This window comes from Coenobita brevimanus, chromosome 100 (assembly GCF_032717465.1).
Source record: "Coenobita brevimanus isolate Jiangsu-jjx chromosome 100, ASM3271746v2, whole genome shotgun sequence".
NCBI classification, from domain to species: Eukaryota; Metazoa; Arthropoda; class Malacostraca; order Decapoda; family Coenobitidae; genus Coenobita; species Coenobita brevimanus.
Window position 1 is genome coordinate 37495539 of NC_137053.1, and position 19591 is coordinate 37515129.

At 40.7% G+C, this 19591-nt stretch overlaps 1 protein-coding gene across 1 annotated transcript in view; it reads right to left on the bottom strand.

Moving 5' to 3' along the window:
• Window positions 1–732: 732 nt before the first annotated feature.
• The window catches only part of nonC (serine/threonine-protein kinase Smg1), a 1312439-nt gene continuing 1293580 nt past the window's right edge, over window positions 733–19591 (bottom strand). The window contains exon 54 of the mRNA XM_080284159.1: window positions 733–965. Coding sequence (XP_080140285.1) covers window positions 733–965 — 233 coding nt within the window. The remainder of the gene's footprint in view (window positions 966–19591) is intronic.

Sequence of the window (19591 nt, forward strand, 5' to 3'; positions counted from 1 at the left end):
GGATTTTGTTCGCCCCTGTGTAGCGTACAACTCTCATGTATGGGGAGGCTCCCCACATACAGCTCTTCTCAATAGGATGGAGTCAATGGCTTTATGTCTCATTAACTCTCCTCCTCTTACTGGCTTCCTTCAACCTCTGTCGCTTCACCGCACTGTTGCCTCTTTATCTCTTTTCTATCACTATTTCAATGGTCACTGCTCCTCTGAACACTCTGCTTGTATCCCTCCACCTCTATGGCGGGTGCATAGTACCCGTCTAACAACAAACTCTCATCCCTTTTCTGTCCAACTCTCTAATCCAAGAGTTAACCATTACTCCCAGTCCTTCATTTATGCAACAGGTCAAATCTGGAATTGTCTCCCTCTGTCTGTATTTCCTACTTCCTATGATCTCCAGTCTTTCGAACGCAGTGTGTCCAGGCATCTCGAAATGAACGGATCTTGAATTTGTCTCCTTTTTTGTTTTCATTTTTTTTTCTTGGAGGAGACAGTTTGCGGGCTCTTGGCCTTTGATTCCTTCTTCCTAGTATAAAAGAAAAAAAATATTGCCCTTGCCTTATTTCGCAACCCCCCCACCGACGCCCCTCCCCTCTCTTCACCTCCCTCTACTCCTGCCTCCATCATGCTCATGCTCATGGTCTCAAAGTTTCTTTTATTTGGATCCCAGCCCATGTTGGTCACATCCACCACAATCAGGTAGATCACATGGCCCGAGCTGCCTGTAACCTCCCCCTAGCTGCCATCCGCCTCCCTGTGTCCACGACAATTGTCCAGAGTACCGATGCTGAACGTCCTGCAAGTGTCACCATTCAGCACTATGACATCTACATAGGCGCGAGACACACCTATGGCAAGCACCCCACCCTCATCCGCCGTTATAATGTGGCCGTCACCCGCATTTGCCTGGAGTATCACTCCAGAGGGGAAATCAATGGACGACCGACTGCCAACGGGCCATGTAAACTCTGTCACAAGGTCATGGATGAAGCATTATCTCATCATATAGTTGACTGCCCAGTTATTGCCCCGTTCAGACCCCTCTGGACTCTTGGTTTTTACTTTGTGTACCTACTTCATCACACATGCTGATGTACTCGAAGACACTCTCACCCTTCACCCCGACTTCCATTCATTGTCATGCCTTGGCATTAGGTCAGGATAAGCCGGTCCTACAGTGGACACTCAAATGGCTGATGAGGTGATATATATATATATATATATATATATATATATATATATATATATATATATATATATATATATATATATATATATATATATATATATATATATGTATATTGTTACGGAACAGAGAGAGACAATGAACACTTCAAGTGAGAATACTAAAATCACTACTGTCCCGCAAAGTTCCAGGTTCAAAACAAAAGAGTCAGATAAAATTTCACGTTAAAGTTTAATGCTCAAACTAACAACTAAACATTCTAGACTCATAAGGATAATGTAATAGCAAAACAGGTTACATATATGGTTAACTGCAATAGCCTCTATTAACACGAATTTAGCAAGAACAAATTTATCTAAGTCAGACCTGATAAATGAGAAACCGGATAATGCTCAGTTAAAGCAAGATATATTATTACAGATACAAAATATTATTAATATTGGCTGACATTAAAAACCCCGCATGAATCACAAAGACCTTACCAGGCCTACGAATTAACACCTTAGGCCATACAGTACAAGAAAAATTGTAACAACACTTATACTCAAATTATACAGCAGCTAGATGATTGGAGACTTCCTGAGCACTCATAAAAATAATAACAACTGTACAGTGGAGGACAGAGATGTGAACAAAATGAGGAGTAGATCTAAGTGGCAATTAATGCAGAGACTGAGCTCATTATATAGGGGCCGGCAGAGCTTGATACAACTTGTAAGAAGGACGCGCAAATGAAGCCATAGGGGACAAAGAGTTGACACTCCTGCTCTGAACAACAGAAAGAACAACTTACTCTACTATAAGGGTGGAGAAGGGGGAGTGAGGTAGAACATGGAAGCTTGGTCACTATGGAAGCCACGAGGCGAATCGTGATCAAACATGCAACATACTGTACGTTAGAATTATACAAAGGATGATGAAATCATAGGCTATGTAACACCTCCCCACAAAAAAAAAGAAATTTACAAAGGAAATTTCTTATTACTCTAAAATAATCTGTCTAAAGTCTAGATAAGCAATCTGCAATAACATTTTCTTTCCCCTTGACATGTTGTATGTCTAATGAATACTCCTGAAGAAGTAGACTCCATCTTGTCAATCTCTGATTTTTATCTTTAAACTTACTAAGGAATTTCAGTGGGTTATGATCGTTATAAATGACTATGGGGTTAAAACCAGAACACAAATAAAATGAAAAATGCTGTAAACCCAAAATCAAGGCCAAAAGCTCTTTCTCAATAGTTGAGTAGTTCTTTTGAGGCGGAGTGAACTTCGTACTGTAATTAGATACAGGGTGTTCAATACCCTGATCATCCTCTTGCAGCAAAACAGCCCAAGCACCTGTATCACTTGCGTCATCAGCCATCTTAAAAGGCTTAGCAAAATTTGGAGTAGCGAGCACTGGCTGACTTAACAGGATAGCTTTAAGTTTGCTGAAAGAGGATTCACAGTTATCGGTCCTGACAAATTTAACTCCCTTTTTCAGTAGGTCTGTAAGTGGTGATACAAGAATTGAAAAGTTAAGAACAAATCTCCTGTAATAATCTACCATTCCCAAAATTCTTTGTAGCTTTTTCCTACTTTTAGGTCTGGGAAGATCACTTATAACCTGAACCTTCGCTGCTGGTGTGCAACGTGTCCATTACCAATTACTTACCCAAGGTACTGAACTTTAGCTTGACCAAACTCACACTTTGATAAATTAGCTACAAGATTAGCCTGAACCAAACGCTCAAGAAATTTACTGACATGGCATAGGTGATCTTTCCAGTTGTCACTGAAGATTAATACATCATCAATATAAACAACACACCCTGCCAAACCCTCTGTTACAACATTCATGAGCTTCTGAAATGTGGCTGGTGCATTCTTCATACCATATGGCATTACAGAACACGCAAAAGTCTTTCCTAGTGTTACAAAACATGAGATCTCCCTAGCACGTTCAGTCATAGGTACTTACCAGTATCCCTTTAACAAATCAAACTTACTTATGTACCTGGCCTTTCCGATCTTGTCTATGCAATCTTCCACGCGAGGGAGAGGGTAAGTGTCTGTTTTGGTTATCTGATTAACACGTCTGTAGTCGATGCAAAGTCGCTGTGACCCCCCTGGCTTAGGGACTAGAATGACAGGAGAACTCCACTCGCTCTGACAGGGCTCAATCATCTTGTGGTCCAACAGGTAGCCAAGCTCCTTCTGGATGAGAGGAACTTTCACTGGGTTCACACGGTAAGGAGGCAGTTTAATTGGCTTTGCGTCTCCAACATCGACATCATGCATCAACACAGTGATTCTTCCTGGAGTGTCACGGAACACTTGCGGATACTCCTGCAGTAATGCCGAAAACTCCTGCCTTTCCTCGGGAGCTAGATGAGAAAGCTTAGTCTGGAGATCATTCATGATATCAGGGTTCTTCCCCAAACTATCACTCAGGCTCATACTGCATGGGAGAGCTTCACTTGCAGACTCGGGTGGAACAGCTACAGTGCAGACTGGGTTATTTTCGTCCCGCCTGTGATATAACTTTAGCATGTTGATGTGACAAAGATGCTTGTTCTTTCTACGATCTGGTGTGGCGATGACATAGTTGACATCACTGAGTTTCTTCTCCACCAAATAAGGACCACTAATCTTGGCTTGAAGAGGTTGCCCATGCACCGGTAGCAGAATCAAAACCTGATCTCCTGGCTGAAAGTGGCGTAACCTGGACTTCTTATCATACCAAGTCTTCATCGTCTCCTGAGCAGCTCCTAAATTCTCTCTCACTAGCTGTAAAGCAGTGGACAGCCGTTCTTTGAACTTCATCACATACTCCAGCAGGTTGACGTCATCTTCCTCCGACAGCCAGCATTCCTTGAGTAGCTTAAGAGGTCCTCTTACTTCATGGCCAAACAGTAGTTCAAAGGGTGAGAAGCCCAGTAATTCATTTGGAGATTCTCTTGCGGCAAATACAAAGAATGGAAGACCTTTATCCCAGTCTTTCTGATGTTCCAAACAGTATTTTTTGAGCATCGATTTGAGTGTTTGATGATATCTCTCCAACGCTCCTTGGGTCTGGAGATGGTAAGCTGAAGACGTGATCTGGGTGATGCCCAACTCTTTCAGTGACTGCTTGAAAACATTTGACATGAAATTACTTCCCCGCTCTAACTGTACCTCCTTGGGCAGACCAAACGTGGTGAAGAACCCTAGCATTTCCTTAACCACGTTTTTTGCTGAGATATTTCTAAGTGGAACGGCTTCAGGATAACCAGTAGCCATATCAATCAGGGTCAACACATAAGAAAATCGTGAAGAAGTCTTATGAAGAGGGCCCACAATATCCACCAACACACGGGTGAATGGCGCCTCAAAAGGAGGAATGGGAACTAGAGGTGCAACCTTTTCGGTCTGATTACACTTCCCTACAACTTGACAGGTGTGACAAGACTTACAATACCAGGAAACATCTCTGAAGATACCTGGCCAGTAGAAGTGTTTCAAAATGCGTGCCACAGTCTTCCTCACTCCAAGGTGTCCTGCCAAATTGGAATCATGAGCCACTCTAATGATATCCTGCCTACAAACACGAAGGATGACAACTTGATGTACAACCTCCCATTCACAGTCGGCTGATGCTGTTGGGGGTCTCCACTTTCTCATAAGTACTCCTGACTTTATATAATAACAAGTAGAAGCACCAGCTGACTCTTCCTCACTGCAAGCAGAGTTAGCTAGACCTTTCAACTCAGGGTCAGCAACCTGCAACTCAACCAACTCTTGACGAGACAAATTATCAACACTACGGGGTGCTGCCTCATCTGGTGAGTGGTCCAAATTAGCAAGAAAAGTGTCAGCTAGGATAACATCATCATCATTATCCTCTTAGTCACCAGTAACTTTAGACTTAGTCCTAGTGACAGCACATGCAGAAAACACCTCAGGGACATCATAATCCTTGGTCGCAGTCACTGGTTCACTAGACAACTGAGAGCTGGACACACTTGACTTCCACCAATATCATTTCCAAGTAAGAAAGTTACACCTGACATTGGGAGTGTCTCAACCAACCCAACCATAACGGAACCATTAACAAAACCAGACTCTAAATTCACTCTGCACAGAGGGACAGAGAAGTAATTATTCCCTACACCTTGTCAGATTACAGTTTCATCAGAGGAATTAACATTAGAGCCTAGAACACTGGTCAACATAAGGGATTGGCAAGCACCTGTATCACGATATATTTTAACTGATTTCGTGTCATTACTCTCCAGAGGACTGACAAAACCATCAGACAGGAAATTAGCACATGAACTCTTGAGAGTGTCACCCACGTTACTGCTCAAAAGAGGAACATCATCATGAGAATTTAATTTACACATCAAAGCAGGTTCAGTTAACTCAGTTAAAGAATTCTGGGAACTCTCAAGGGTGGACACTAGACCAATTGACTGAATATTAAAAGACTCCTTTTTGTTCACATCACGCTGTCTCCTGACACATTTCTCTGTAGTATGACCAAGCTTACTACAATAAGTACATTGACTTTTCTGAAATCTAGAGGTGGAGCTGGTACTTACTTCCTGAGAAACATCATCTTTATTCTCTTTCCTGTTACCTGTACTCTGAGTAGAGGCAACGTACTTACTCGCAGCTTTCCTTTTTTCTTTAGAATATCTCTTATGAGTGAGAACATATTCATCAGCTAAAACTGCAGCATCAGACAAATTATCTATTCTTTTCTCATCAAGATATAGGCTTACATCTTTATTAATACTCCTTTTGAAGTCCTCCAGCAAAATCATCTGCTTAAATTTATCAAAATCAGAATTTACGTTCTTAGAATTTAACCACTGCTCTAACAGATCTTCTTTGATTTTTGTATACTCAACATGGGATTGCTTATCTTGCTTATAAGTTGTCCTAAATTTTACTCTATAGGCTTCAGGAACAAGCTCATAGGCCTTAAGAATCAAGCTCTTAACTAAATCATAATTATCAGATTGTTCCTGAGGCAAAGATGCATAAGATACTTGAGCTTTACCGGTGAGAACACTCTGAGGGAGTACTAGCCAATACTTTTTGGGCCAATTAAAACCTGTAGCTACCCTCTCAAACAACTGAAAATACTTTGTTAAATCAGATTCATTAAAAGGAGGGACAAGTTTAACATTTTTAGCCACATCAAAATCATCAGAGCTAGATGATCCAGTTCCACTTTGTTTCATGCGATACTCATGGTCTGCCTGAATCCTAGCAAGTTCAATTTGTGCCTGAGCCTGTGCCTGTGCCTCCTGAATACGAGCCTGAGACTCAGCCTCCTTAGCCTCAGCCTCCTTAGGACGAGCCTGAAACTCAGCCTCCTTAGCACGGGCCTCCTGTAGGGCTAGCTGTAACTTAGCTATTTCAATCTGCGTTTGCTCATCTGGAGGAGTTACATTAAACAAGCTTTTATTAATCAGGTCAACAATTTGATCTTTAGAATGATGAGAGTGAACAGCAATTCCCAATTGTTGAGCAACAAACTTAAGTTCATTCTTTGTTCTGTTTTCTACATCACACACTGTTTTCACATTTGACAAAAAATCTTTGGCTTCATCAAGAGTAGTAATAGTAGACATCATGAATAAATCACAGTCACAAAATATCAAGCAATATCCTTATGATAATATCCTGAATATCCTGATAAGAGGTCGCCAAATTTGTGTTACGAAACAGAGAGAGATAATGAACACTTCAAGTGAGAGTACTAAAATCACTACTGTCTCGCAAAGTTCCAGGTTAAAAACAAAAGAGTTAGGTAAAATTTCACGTTAAAGTTTAATGCTCAAACTAACAACTAAACATTCAGGACCCATAAAAATAATGAAATGGCAAAACAGGTTACATATATGGTTAACTGCAATAGCCTCTATTAATACGAATTTAGCAAGAACAAATTTATCTAAGCCCTGATAAATGAGAAAACCGGATAATGCTCAGTTAATGCAAGATATATTATTTCAGATACAAAATATTATTAACAATGGCTGACATCAAAAACTCCACATGAATCACAAAAACCTCACCAGGCCTACGAATTAACACATTATGCTATACAGTACAAGAAAAAATGTAATAACACTTATACTCAAATTACACAGCAGCTAGATGGTTGGAGTCTTCCTGAGCACTCATAAAAATAATAACAACTGTACAGTGGAGGACAGAGATGTGAACAAAATGAGGAGTAGATCTAAGTGGCAATTAATGCAGAGACTGAGCTCATTATATAGGGGCCGGCAGAGCTTGATACAACTTGTAAGAAGGACGCGCAAATGAAGCCATAGGGGACAAAGAGTTGACACTCCTGCTCTGAACAACAGAAAGAACAACTTACTCTACTATAAGGGTGGAGAAGGGGGAGTGTGGTAGAACACGGAAGCTTGGTCACTATGGAAGCCACGAGGCGAATCGTGATCAAACATGCAGCATACTGTACGTTAGAATTATACAAAGGATGATGAAATCATAGGCTATGTAACACCCCCCCACAAAAAAAAAAGAAATTTACAAAGGAAATTTCTTATTACTCTAAAATAATCTGTCTAAAGTCTAGATAAGCAATCTGCAATAACATTTTCTTTCCCCTTGACATGTTGTATGTCTAATGAATACTCCTGAAGAAGTAGACTCCATCTTGTCAATCTCTGATTTTTATCTTTAAACTTACTAAGGAATTTCATTGGGTTATGATCGTTATAAATGACTATGGGGTTAAAACCAGAACACAAATAAAATGAAAAATGCTGTAAACCCAAAATCAAGGCCAAAAGCTCTTTCTCAATAGTTGAGTAGCTCTTTTGAGGTGGAGTGAACTTCTTACTGTAATTAGATACAGGGTGTTCAATACCCTGATCATCCTCTTGCAGCAAAACAGCCCCAGCTCCTGTATCACTTGCGTCATCAGCCATCTTAAAAGGCTTAGCAAAATTTGGAGTAGCGAGCACTGGCTGACTTAACAGGATAGCTTTAAGTTTGCTGAAAGAGGATTCACAGTTATCGGTCCTGACAAATTTAACTCCCTTTTTCAGTAGGTCTGTAAGTGGTGATACAAGAATTGAAAAGTTAAGAACAAATCTCCTGTAATAATCTACCATTCCCAAAATTCTTTGTAGCTTTTTCCTACTTTTAGGTCTGGGAAGATCACTTATAACCTGAACCTTCGCTGCTGGTGTGCAACGTGTCCATTACCAATTACTTACCCAAGGTACTGAACTTTAGCTTGACCAAACTCACACTTTGATAAATTAGCTACAAGATTAGCCTGAACCAAACGCTCAAGAAATTTACTGACATGGCATAGGTGATCTTTCCAGTTGTCACTGAAGATTAATACATCATCAATATAAACAACACACCCTGCCAAACCCTCTGTTACAACATTCATGAGCTTCTGAAATGTGGCTGGTGCATTCTTCATACCATATGGCATTACAGAACACGCAAAAGTCTTTCCTAGTGTTACAAAACATGAGATCTCCCTAGCACGTTCAGTCATAGGTACTTACCAGTATCCCTTTAACAAATCAAACTTACTTATGTACCTGGCCTTTCCGATCTTGTCTATGCAATCTTCCACGCGAGGGAGAGGGTAAGTGTCTGTTTTGGTTATCTGATTAACACGTCTGTAGTCGATGCAAAGTCGCTGTGACCCCCCTGGCTTAGGGACTAGAATGACAGGAGAACTCCACTCGCTCTGACAGGGCTCAATCATCTTGTGGTCCAACAGGTAGCCAAGCTCCTTCTGGATGAGAGGAACTTTCACTGGGTTCACACGGTAAGGAGGCAGTTTAATTGGCTTTGCGTCTCCAACATCGACATCATGCATCAACACAGTGATTCTTCCTGGAGTGTCACGGAACACTTGCGGATACTCCTGCAGTAATGCCGAAAACTCCTGCCTTTCCTCGGGAGCTAGATGAGAAAGCTTAGTCTGGAGATCATTCATGATATCAGGGTTCTTCCCCAAACTATCACTCAGGCTCATACTGCATGGGAGAGCTTCACTTGCAGACTCGGGTGGAACAGCTACAGTGCAGACTGGGTTATTTTCGTCCCGCCTGTGATATAACTTTAGCATGTTGATGTGACAAAGATGCTTGTTCTTTCTACGATCTGGTGTGGCGATGACATAGTTGACATCACTGAGTTTCTTCTCCACCAAATAAGGACCACTAATCTTGGCTTGAAGAGGTTGCCCATGCACCGGTAGCAGAATCAAAACCTGATCTCCTGGCTGAAAGTGGCGTAACCTGGACTTCTTATCATACCAAGTCTTCATCGTCTCCTGAGCAGCTCCTAAATTCTCTCTCACTAGCTGTAAAGCAGTGGACAGCCGTTCTTTGAACTTCATCACATACTCCAGCAGGTTGACGTCATCTTCCTCCGACAGCCAGCATTCCTTGAGTAGCTTAAGAGGTCCTCTTACTTCATGGCCAAACAGTAGTTCAAAGGGTGAGAAGCCCAGTAATTCATTTGGAGATTCTCTTGCGGCAAATACAAAGAATGGAAGACCTTTATCCCAGTCTTTCTGATGTTCCAAACAGTATTTTTTGAGCATCGATTTGAGTGTTTGATGATATCTCTCCAACGCTCCTTGGGTCTGGAGATGGTAAGCTGAAGACGTGATCTGGGTGATGCCCAACTCTTTCAGTGACTGCTTGAAAACATTTGACATGAAATTACTTCCCCGCTCTAACTGTACCTCCTTGGGCAGACCAAACGTGGTGAAGAACCCTAGCATTTCCTTAACCACGTTTTTTGCTGAGATATTTCTAAGTGGAACGGCTTCAGGATAACCAGTAGCCATATCAATCAGGGTCAACACATAAGAAAATCGTGAAGAAGTCTTATGAAGAGGGCCCACAATATCCACCAACACACGGGTGAATGGCGCCTCAAAAGGAGGAATGGGAACTAGAGGTGCAACCTTTTCGGTCTGATTACACTTCCCTACAACTTGACAGGTGTGACAAGACTTACAATACCAGGAAACATCTCTGAAGATACCTGGCCAGTAGAAGTGTTTCAAAATGCGTGCCACAGTCTTCCTCACTCCAAGGTGTCCTGCCAAATTGGAATCATGAGCCACTCTAATGATATCCTGCCTACAAACACGAAGGATGACAACTTGATGTACAACCTCCCATTCACAGTCGGCTGATGCTGTTGGGGGTCTCCACTTTCTCATAAGTACTCCTGACTTTATATAATAACAAGTAGAAGCACCAGCTGACTCTTCCTCACTGCAAGCAGAGTTAGCTAGACCTTTCAACTCAGGGTCAGCAACCTGCAACTCAACCAACTCTTGACGAGACAAATTATCAACACTACGGGGTGCTGCCTCATCTGGTGAGTGGTCCAAATTAGCAAGAAAAGTGTCAGCTAGGATAACATCATCATCATTATCCTCTTAGTCACCAGTAACTTTAGACTTAGTCCTAGTGACAGCACATGCAGAAAACACCTCAGGGACATCATAATCCTTGGTCGCAGTCACTGGTTCACTAGACAACTGAGAGCTGGACACACTTGACTTCCACCAATATCATTTCCAAGTAAGAAAGTTACACCTGACATTGGGAGTGTCTCAACCAACCCAACCATAACGGAACCATTAACAAAACCAGACTCTAAATTCACTCTGCACAGAGGGACAGAGAAGTAATTATTCCCTACACCTTGTCAGATTACAGTTTCATCAGAGGAATTAACATTAGAGCCTAGAACACTGGTCAACATAAGGGATTGGCAAGCACCTGTATCACGATATATTTTAACTGATTTCGTGTCATTACTCTCCAGAGGACTGACAAAACCATCAGACAGGAAATTAGCACATGAACTCTTGAGAGTGTCACCCACGTTACTGCTCAAAAGAGGAACATCATCATGAGAATTTAATTTACACATCAAAGCAGGTTCAGTTAACTCAGTTAAAGAATTCTGGGAACTCTCAAGGGTGGACACTAGACCAATTGACTGAATATTAAAAGACTCCTTTTTGTTCACATCACGCTGTCTCCTGACACATTTCTCTGTAGTATGACCAAGCTTACTACAATAAGTACATTGACTTTTCTGAAATCTAGAGGTGGAGCTGGTACTTACTTCCTGAGAAACATCATCTTTATTCTCTTTCCTGTTACCTGTACTCTGAGTAGAGGCAACGTACTTACTCTCAGCTTTCCTTTTTTCTTTAGAATATCTCTTATGAGTGAGAACATATTCATCAGCTAAAACTGCAGCATCAGACAAATTATCTATTCTTTTCTCATCAAGATATAGGCTTACATCTTTATTAATACTCCTTTTGAAGTCCTCCAGCAAAATCATCTGCTTAAATTTATCAAAATCAGAATTTACGTTCTTAGAATTTAACCACTGCTCTAACAGATCTTCTTTGATTTTTGTATACTCAACATGGGATTGCTTATCTTGCTTATAAGTTGTCCTAAATTTTACTCTATAGGCTTCAGGAACAAGCTCATAGGCCTTAAGAATCAAGCTCTTAACTAAATCATAATTATCAGATTGTTCCTGAGGCAAAGATGCATAAGATACTTGAGCTTTACCGGTGAGAACACTCTGAGGGAGTACTAGCCAATACTTTTTGGGCCAATTAAAACCTGTAGCTACCCTCTCAAACAACTGAAAATACTTTGTTAAATCAGATTCATTAAAAGGAGGGACAAGTTTAACATTTTTAGCCACATCAAAATCATCAGAGCTAGATGATCCAGTTCCACTTTGTTTCATGCGATACTCATGGTCTGCCTGAATCCTAGCAAGTTCAATTTGTGCCTGAGCCTGTGCCTGTGCCTCCTGAATACGAGCCTGAGACTCAGCCTCCTTAGCCTCAGCCTCCTTAGGACGAGCCTGAAACTCAGCCTCCTTAGCACGGGCCTCCTGTAGGGCTAGCTGTAACTTAGCTATTTCAATCTGCGTTTGCTCATCTGGAGGAGTTACATTAAACAAGCTTTTATTAATCAGGTCAACAATTTGATCTTTAGAATGATGAGAGTGAACAGCAATTCCCAATTGTTGAGCAACAAACTTAAGTTCATTCTTTGTTCTGTTTTCTACATCACACACTGTTTTCACATTTGACAAAAAATCTTTGGCTTCATCAAGAGTAGTAATAGTAGACATCATGAATAAATCACAGTCACAAAATATCAAGCAATATCCTTATGATAATATCCTGAATATCCTGATAAGAGGTCGCCAAATTTGTGTTACGAAACAGAGAGAGATAATGAACACTTCAAGTGAGAGTACTAAAATCACTACTGTCTCGCAAAGTTCCAGGTTAAAAACAAAAGAGTTAGGTAAAATTTCACGTTAAAGTTTAATGCTCAAACTAACAACTAAACATTCAGGACCCATAAAAATAATGAAATGGCAAAACAGGTTACATATATGGTTAACTGCAATAGCCTCTATTAATACGAATTTAGCAAGAACAAATTTATCTAAGCCCTGATAAATGAGAAAACCGGATAATGCTCAGTTAATGCAAGATATATTATTTCAGATACAAAATATTATTAACAATGGCTGACATCAAAAACTCCACATGAATCACAAAAACCTCACCAGGCCTACGAATTAACACATTATGCTATACAGTACAAGAAAAAATGTAATAACACTTATACTCAAATTACACAGCAGCTAGATGGTTGGAGTCTTCCTGAGCACTCATAAAAATAATAACAACTGTACAGTGGAGGACAGAGATGTGAACAAAATGAGGAGTAGATCTAAGTGGCAATTAATGCAGAGACTGAGCTCATTATATAGGGGCCGGCAGAGCTTGATACAACTTGTAAGAAGGACGCGCAAATGAAACCATAGGGGACAAAGAGTTGACACTCCTGCTCTGAACAACAGAAAGAACAACTTACTCTACTATAAGGGTGGAGAAGGGGGAGTGAGGTAGAACATGGAAGCTTGGTCACTATGGAAGCCACGAGGCGAATCGTGATCAAACATGCAGCATACTGTACTTTAGAATTATACAAAGGATGATGAAATCATAGGCTATGTAACACCCCCCCACAAAAAAAAGAAATTTACAAAGGAAATTTCTTATTACTCTAAAATAATCTGTCTAAAGTCTAGATAAGCAATCTGCAATAACATTTTCTTTCCCCTTGACATGTTGTATGTCTAATGAATACTCCTGAAGAAGTAGACTCCATCTTGTCAATCTCTGATTTTTATCTTTAAACTTACTAAGGAATTTCAGTGGGTTATGATCGTTATAAATGACTATGGGGTTAAAACCAGAACACAAATAAAATGAAAAATGCTGTAAACCCAAAATCAAGGCCAAAAGCTCTTTCTCAATAGTTGAGTAGCTCTTTTGAGGTGGAGTGAACTTCTTACTGTAATTAGATACAGGGTGTTCAATACCCTGATCATCCTCTTGCAGCAAAACAGCCCCAGCTCCTGTATCACTTGCGTCATCAGCCATCTTAAAAGGCTTAGCAAAATTTGGAGTAGCGAGCACTGGCTGACTTAACAGGATAGCTTTAAGTTTGCTGAAAGAGGATTCACAGTTATCGGTCCTGACAAATTTAACTCCCTTTTTCAGTAGGTCTGTAAGTGGTGATACAAGAATTGAAAAGTTAAGAACAAATCTCCTGTAATAATCTACCATTCCCAAAATTCTTTGTAGCTTTTTCCTACTTTTAGGTCTGGGAAGATCACTTATAACCTGAACCTTCGCTGCTGGTGTGCAACGTGTCCATTACCAATTACTTACCCAAGGTACTGAACTTTAGCTTGACCAAACTCACACTTTGATAAATTAGCTACAAGATTAGCCTGAACCAAACGCTCAAGAAATTTACTGACATGGCATAGGTGATCTTTCCAGTTGTCACTGAAGATTAATACATCATCAATATAAACAACACACCCTGCCAAACCCTCTGTTACAACATTCATGAGCTTCTGAAATGTGGCTGGTGCATTCTTCATACCATATGGCATTACAGAACACGCAAAAGTCTTTCCTAGTGTTACAAAACATGAGATCTCCCTAGCACGTTCAGTCATAGGTACTTACCAGTATCCCTTTAACAAATCAAACTTACTTATGTACCTGGCCTTTCCGATCTTGTCTATGCAATCTTCCACGCGAGGGAGAGGGTAAGTGTCTGTTTTGGTTATCTGATTAACACGTCTGTAGTCGATGCAAAGTCGCTGTGACCCCCCTGGCTTAGGGACTAGAATGACAGGAGAACTCCACTCGCTCTGACAGGGCTCAATCATCTTGTGGTCCAACAGGTAGCCAAGCTCCTTCTGGATGAGAGGAACTTTCACTGGGTTCACACGGTAAGGAGGCAGTTTAATTGGCTTTGCGTCTCCAACATCGACATCATGCATCAACACAGTGATTCTTCCTGGAGTGTCACGGAACACTTGCGGATACTCCTGCAGTAATGCCGAAAACTCCTGCCTTTCCTCGGGAGCTAGATGAGAAAGCTTAGTCTGGAGATCATTCATGATATCAGGGTTCTTCCCCAAACTATCACTCAGGCTCATACTGCATGGGAGAGCTTCACTTGCAGACTCGGGTGGAACAGCTACAGTGCAGACTGGGTTATTTTCGTCCCGCCTGTGATATAACTTTAGCATGTTGATGTGACAAAGATGCTTGTTCTTTCTACGATCTGGTGTGGCGATGACATAGTTGACATCACTGAGTTTCTTCTCCACCAAATAAGGACCACTAATCTTGGCTTGAAGAGGTTGCCCATGCACCGGTAGCAGAATCAAAACCTGATCTCCTGGCTGAAAGTGGCGTAACCTGGACTTCTTATCATACCAAGTCTTCATCGTCTCCTGAGCAGCTCCTAAATTCTCTCTCACTAGCTGTAAAGCAGTGGACAGCCGTTCTTTGAACTTCATCACATACTCCAGCAGGTTGACGTCATCTTCCTCCGACAGCCAGCATTCCTTGAGTAGCTTAAGAGGTCCTCTTACTTCATGGCCAAACAGTAGTTCAAAGGGTGAGAAGCCCAGTAATTCATTTGGAGATTCTCTTGCGGCAAATACAAAGAATGGAAGACCTTTATCCCAGTCTTTCTGATGTTCCAAACAGTATTTTTTGAGCATCGATTTGAGTGTTTGATGATATCTCTCCAACGCTCCTTGGGTCTGGAGATGGTAAGCTGAAGACGTGATCTGGGTGATGCCCAACTCTTTCAGTGACTGCTTGAAAACATTTGACATGAAATTACTTCCCCGCTCTAACTGTACCTCCTTGGGCAGACCAAACGTGGTGAAGAACCCTAGCATTTCCTTAACCACGTTTTTTGCTGAGATATTTCTAAGTGGAACGGCTTCAGGATAACCAGTAGCCATATCAATCAGGGTCAACACATAAGAAAATCGTGAAGAAGTCTTATGAAGAGGGCCCACAATATCCACCAACACACGGGTGAATGGCGCCTCAAAAGGAGGAATGGGAACTAGAGGTGCAACCTTTTCGGTCTGATTACACTTCCCTACAACTTGACAGGTGTGACAAGACTTACAATACCAGGAAACATCTCTGAAGATACCTGGCCAGTAGAAGTGTTTCAAAATGCGTGCCACAGTCTTCCTCACTCCAAGGTGTCCTGCCAAATTGGAATCATGAGCCACTCTAATGATATCCTGCCTACAAACACGAAGGATGACAACTTGATGTACAACCTCCCATTCACAGTCGGCTGATGCTGTTGGGGGTCTCCACTTTCTCATAAGTACTCCTGACTTTATATAATAACAAGTAGAAGCACCAGCTGACTCTTCCTCACTGCAAGCAGAGTTAGCTAGACCTTTCAACTCAGGGTCAGCAACCTGCAACTCAACCAACTCTTGACGAGACAAATTATCAACACTACGGGGTGCTGCCTCATCTGGTGAGTGGTCCAAATTAGCAAGAAAAGTGTCAGCTAGGATAACATCATCATCATTATCCTCTTAGTCACCAGTAACTTTAGACTTAGTCCTAGTGACAGCACATGCAGAAAACACCTCAGGGACATCATAATCCTTGGTCGCAGTCACTGGTTCACTAGACAACTGAGAGCTGGACACACTTGACTTCCACCAATATCATTTCCAAGTAAGAAAGTTACACCTGACATTGGGAGTGTCTCAACCAACCCAACCATAACGGAACCATTAACAAAACCAGACTCTAAATTCACTCTGCACAGAGGGACAGAGAAGTAATTATTCCCTACACCTTGTCAGATTACAGTTTCATCAGAGGAATTAACATTAGAGCCTAGAACACTGGTCAACATAAGGGATTGGCAAGCACCTGTATCACGATATATTTTAACTGATTTCGTGTCATTACTCTCCAGAGGACTGACAAAACCATCAGACAGGAAATTAGCACATGAACTCTTGAGAGTGTCACCCACGTTACTGCTCAAAAGAGGAACATCATCATGAGAATTTAATTTACACATCAAAGCAGGTTCAGTTAACTCAGTTAAAGAATTCTGGGAACTCTCAAGGGTGGACACTAGACCAATTGACTGAATATTAAAAGACTCCTTTTTGTTCACATCACGCTGTCTCCTGACACATTTCTCTGTAGTATGACCAAGCTTACTACAATAAGTACATTGACTTTTCTGAAATCTAGAGGTGGAGCTGGTACTTACTTCCTGAGAAACATCATCTTTATTCTCTTTCCTGTTACCTGTACTCTGAGTAGAGGCAACGTACTTACTCTCAGCTTTCCTTTTTTCTTTAGAATATCTCTTATGAGTGAGAACATATTCATCAGCTAAAACTGCAGCATCAGACAAATTATCTATTCTTTTCTCATCAAGATATAGGCTTACATCTTTATTAATACTCCTTTTGAAGTCCTCCAGCAAAATCATCTGCTTAAATTTATCAAAATCAGAATTTACGTTCTTAGAATTTAACCACTGCTCTAACAGATCTTCTTTGATTTTTGTATACTCAACATGGGATTGCTTATCTTGCTTATAAGTTGTCCTAAATTTTACTCTATAGGCTTCAGGAACAAGCTCATAGGCCTTAAGAATCAAGCTCTTAACTAAATCATAATTATCAGATTGTTCCTGAGGCAAAGATGCATAAGATACTTGAGCTTTACCGGTGAGAACACTCTGAGGGAGTACTAGCCAATACTTTTTGGGCCAATTAAAACCTGTAGCTACCCTCTCAAACAACTGAAAATACTTTGTTAAATCAGATTCATTAAAAGGAGGGACAAGTTTAACATTTTTAGCCACATCAAAATCATCAGAGCTAGATGATCCAGTTCCACTTTGTTTCATGCGATACTCATGGTCTGCCTGAATCCTAGCAAGTTCAATTTGTGCCTGAGCCTGTGCCTGTGCCTCCTGAATACGAGCCTGAGACTCAGCCTCCTTAGCCTCAGCCTCCTTAGGACGAGCCTGAAACTCAGCCTCCTTAGCACGGGCCTCCTGTAGGGCTAGCTGTAACTTAGCTATTTCAATCTGCGTTTGCTCATCTGGAGGAGTTACATTAAACAAGCTTTTATTAATCAGGTCAACAATTTGATCTTTAGAATGATGAGAGTGAACAGCAATTCCCAATTGTTGAGCAACAAACTTAAGTTCATTCTTTGTTCTGTTTTCTACATCACACACTGTTTTCACATTTGACAAAAAATCTTTGGCTTCATCAAGAGTAGTAATAGTAGACATCATGAATAAATCACAGTCACAAAATATCAAGCAATATCCTTATGATAATATCCTGAATATCCTGATAAGAGGTCGCCAAATTTGTGTTACGAAACAGAGAGAGATAATGAACACTTCAAGTGAGAGTACTAAAATCACTACTGTCTCGCAAAGTTCCAGGTTAAAAACAAAAGAGTTAGGTAAAATTTCACGTTAAAGTTTAATGCTCAAACTAACAACTAAACATTCAGGACCCATAAAAATAATGAAATGGCAAAACAGGTTACATATATGGTTAACTGCAATAGCCTCTATTAATACGAATTTAGCAAGAACAAATTTATCTAAGCCCTGATAAATGAGAAAACCGGATAATGCTCAGTTAATGCAAGATATATTATTTCAGATACAAAATATTATTAACAATGGCTGACATCAAAAACTCCACATGAATCACAAAAACCTCACCAGGCCTACGAATTAACACATTATGCTATACAGTACAAGAAAAAATGTAATAACACTTATACTCAAATTACACAGCAGCTAGATGGTTGGAGTCTTCCTGAGCACTCATAAAAATAATAACAACTGTACAGTGGAGGACAGAGATGTGAACAAAATGAGGAGTAGATCTAAGTGGCAATTAATGCAGAGACTGAGCTCATTATATAGGGGCCGGCAGAGCTTGATACAACTTGTAAGAAGGACGCGCAAATGAAACCATAGGGGACAAAGAGTTGACACTCCTGCTCTGAACAACAGAAAGAACAACTTACTCTACTATAAGGGTGGAGAAGGGGGAGTGTGGTAGAACACGGAAGCTTGGTCACTATGGAAGCCACGAGGCGAATCGTGATCAAACATGCAGCATACTGTACGTTAGAATTATACAAAGGATGATGAAATCATAGGCTATGTAACACCCCCCCACAAAAAAAAAGAAATTTACAAAGGAAATTTCTTATTACTCTAAAATAATCTGTCTAAAGTCTAGATAAGCAATCTGCAATAACATTTTCTTTCCCCTTGACATGTTGTATGTCTAATGAATACTCCTGAAGAAGTAGACTCCATCTTGTCAATCTCTGATTTTTATCTTTAAACTTACTAAGGAATTTCAGTGGGTTATGATCGTTATAAATGACTATGGGGTTAAAACCAGAACACAAATAAAATGAAAAATGCTGTAAACCCAAAATCAAGGCCAAAAGCTCTTTCTCAATAGTTGAGTAGCTCTTTTGAGGTGGAGTGAACTTCTTACTGTAATTAGATACAGGGTGTTCAATACCCTGATCATCCTCTTGCAGCAAAACAGCCCCAGCTCCTGTATCACTTGCGTCATCAGCCATCTTAAAAGGCTTAGCAAAATTTGGAGTAGCGAGCACTGGCTGACTTAACAGGATAGCTTTAAGTTTGCTGAAAGAGGATTCACAGTTATCGGTCCTGACAAATTTAACTCCCTTTTTCAGTAGGTCTGTAAGTGGTGATACAAGAATTGAAAAGTTAAGAACAAATCTCCTGTAATAATCTACCATTCCCAAAATTCTTTGTAGCTTTTTCCTACTTTTAGGTCTGGGAAGATCACTTATAACCTGAACCTTCGCTGCTGGTGTGCAACGTGTCCATTACCAATTACTTACCCAAGGTACTGAACTTTAGCTTGACCAAACTCACACTT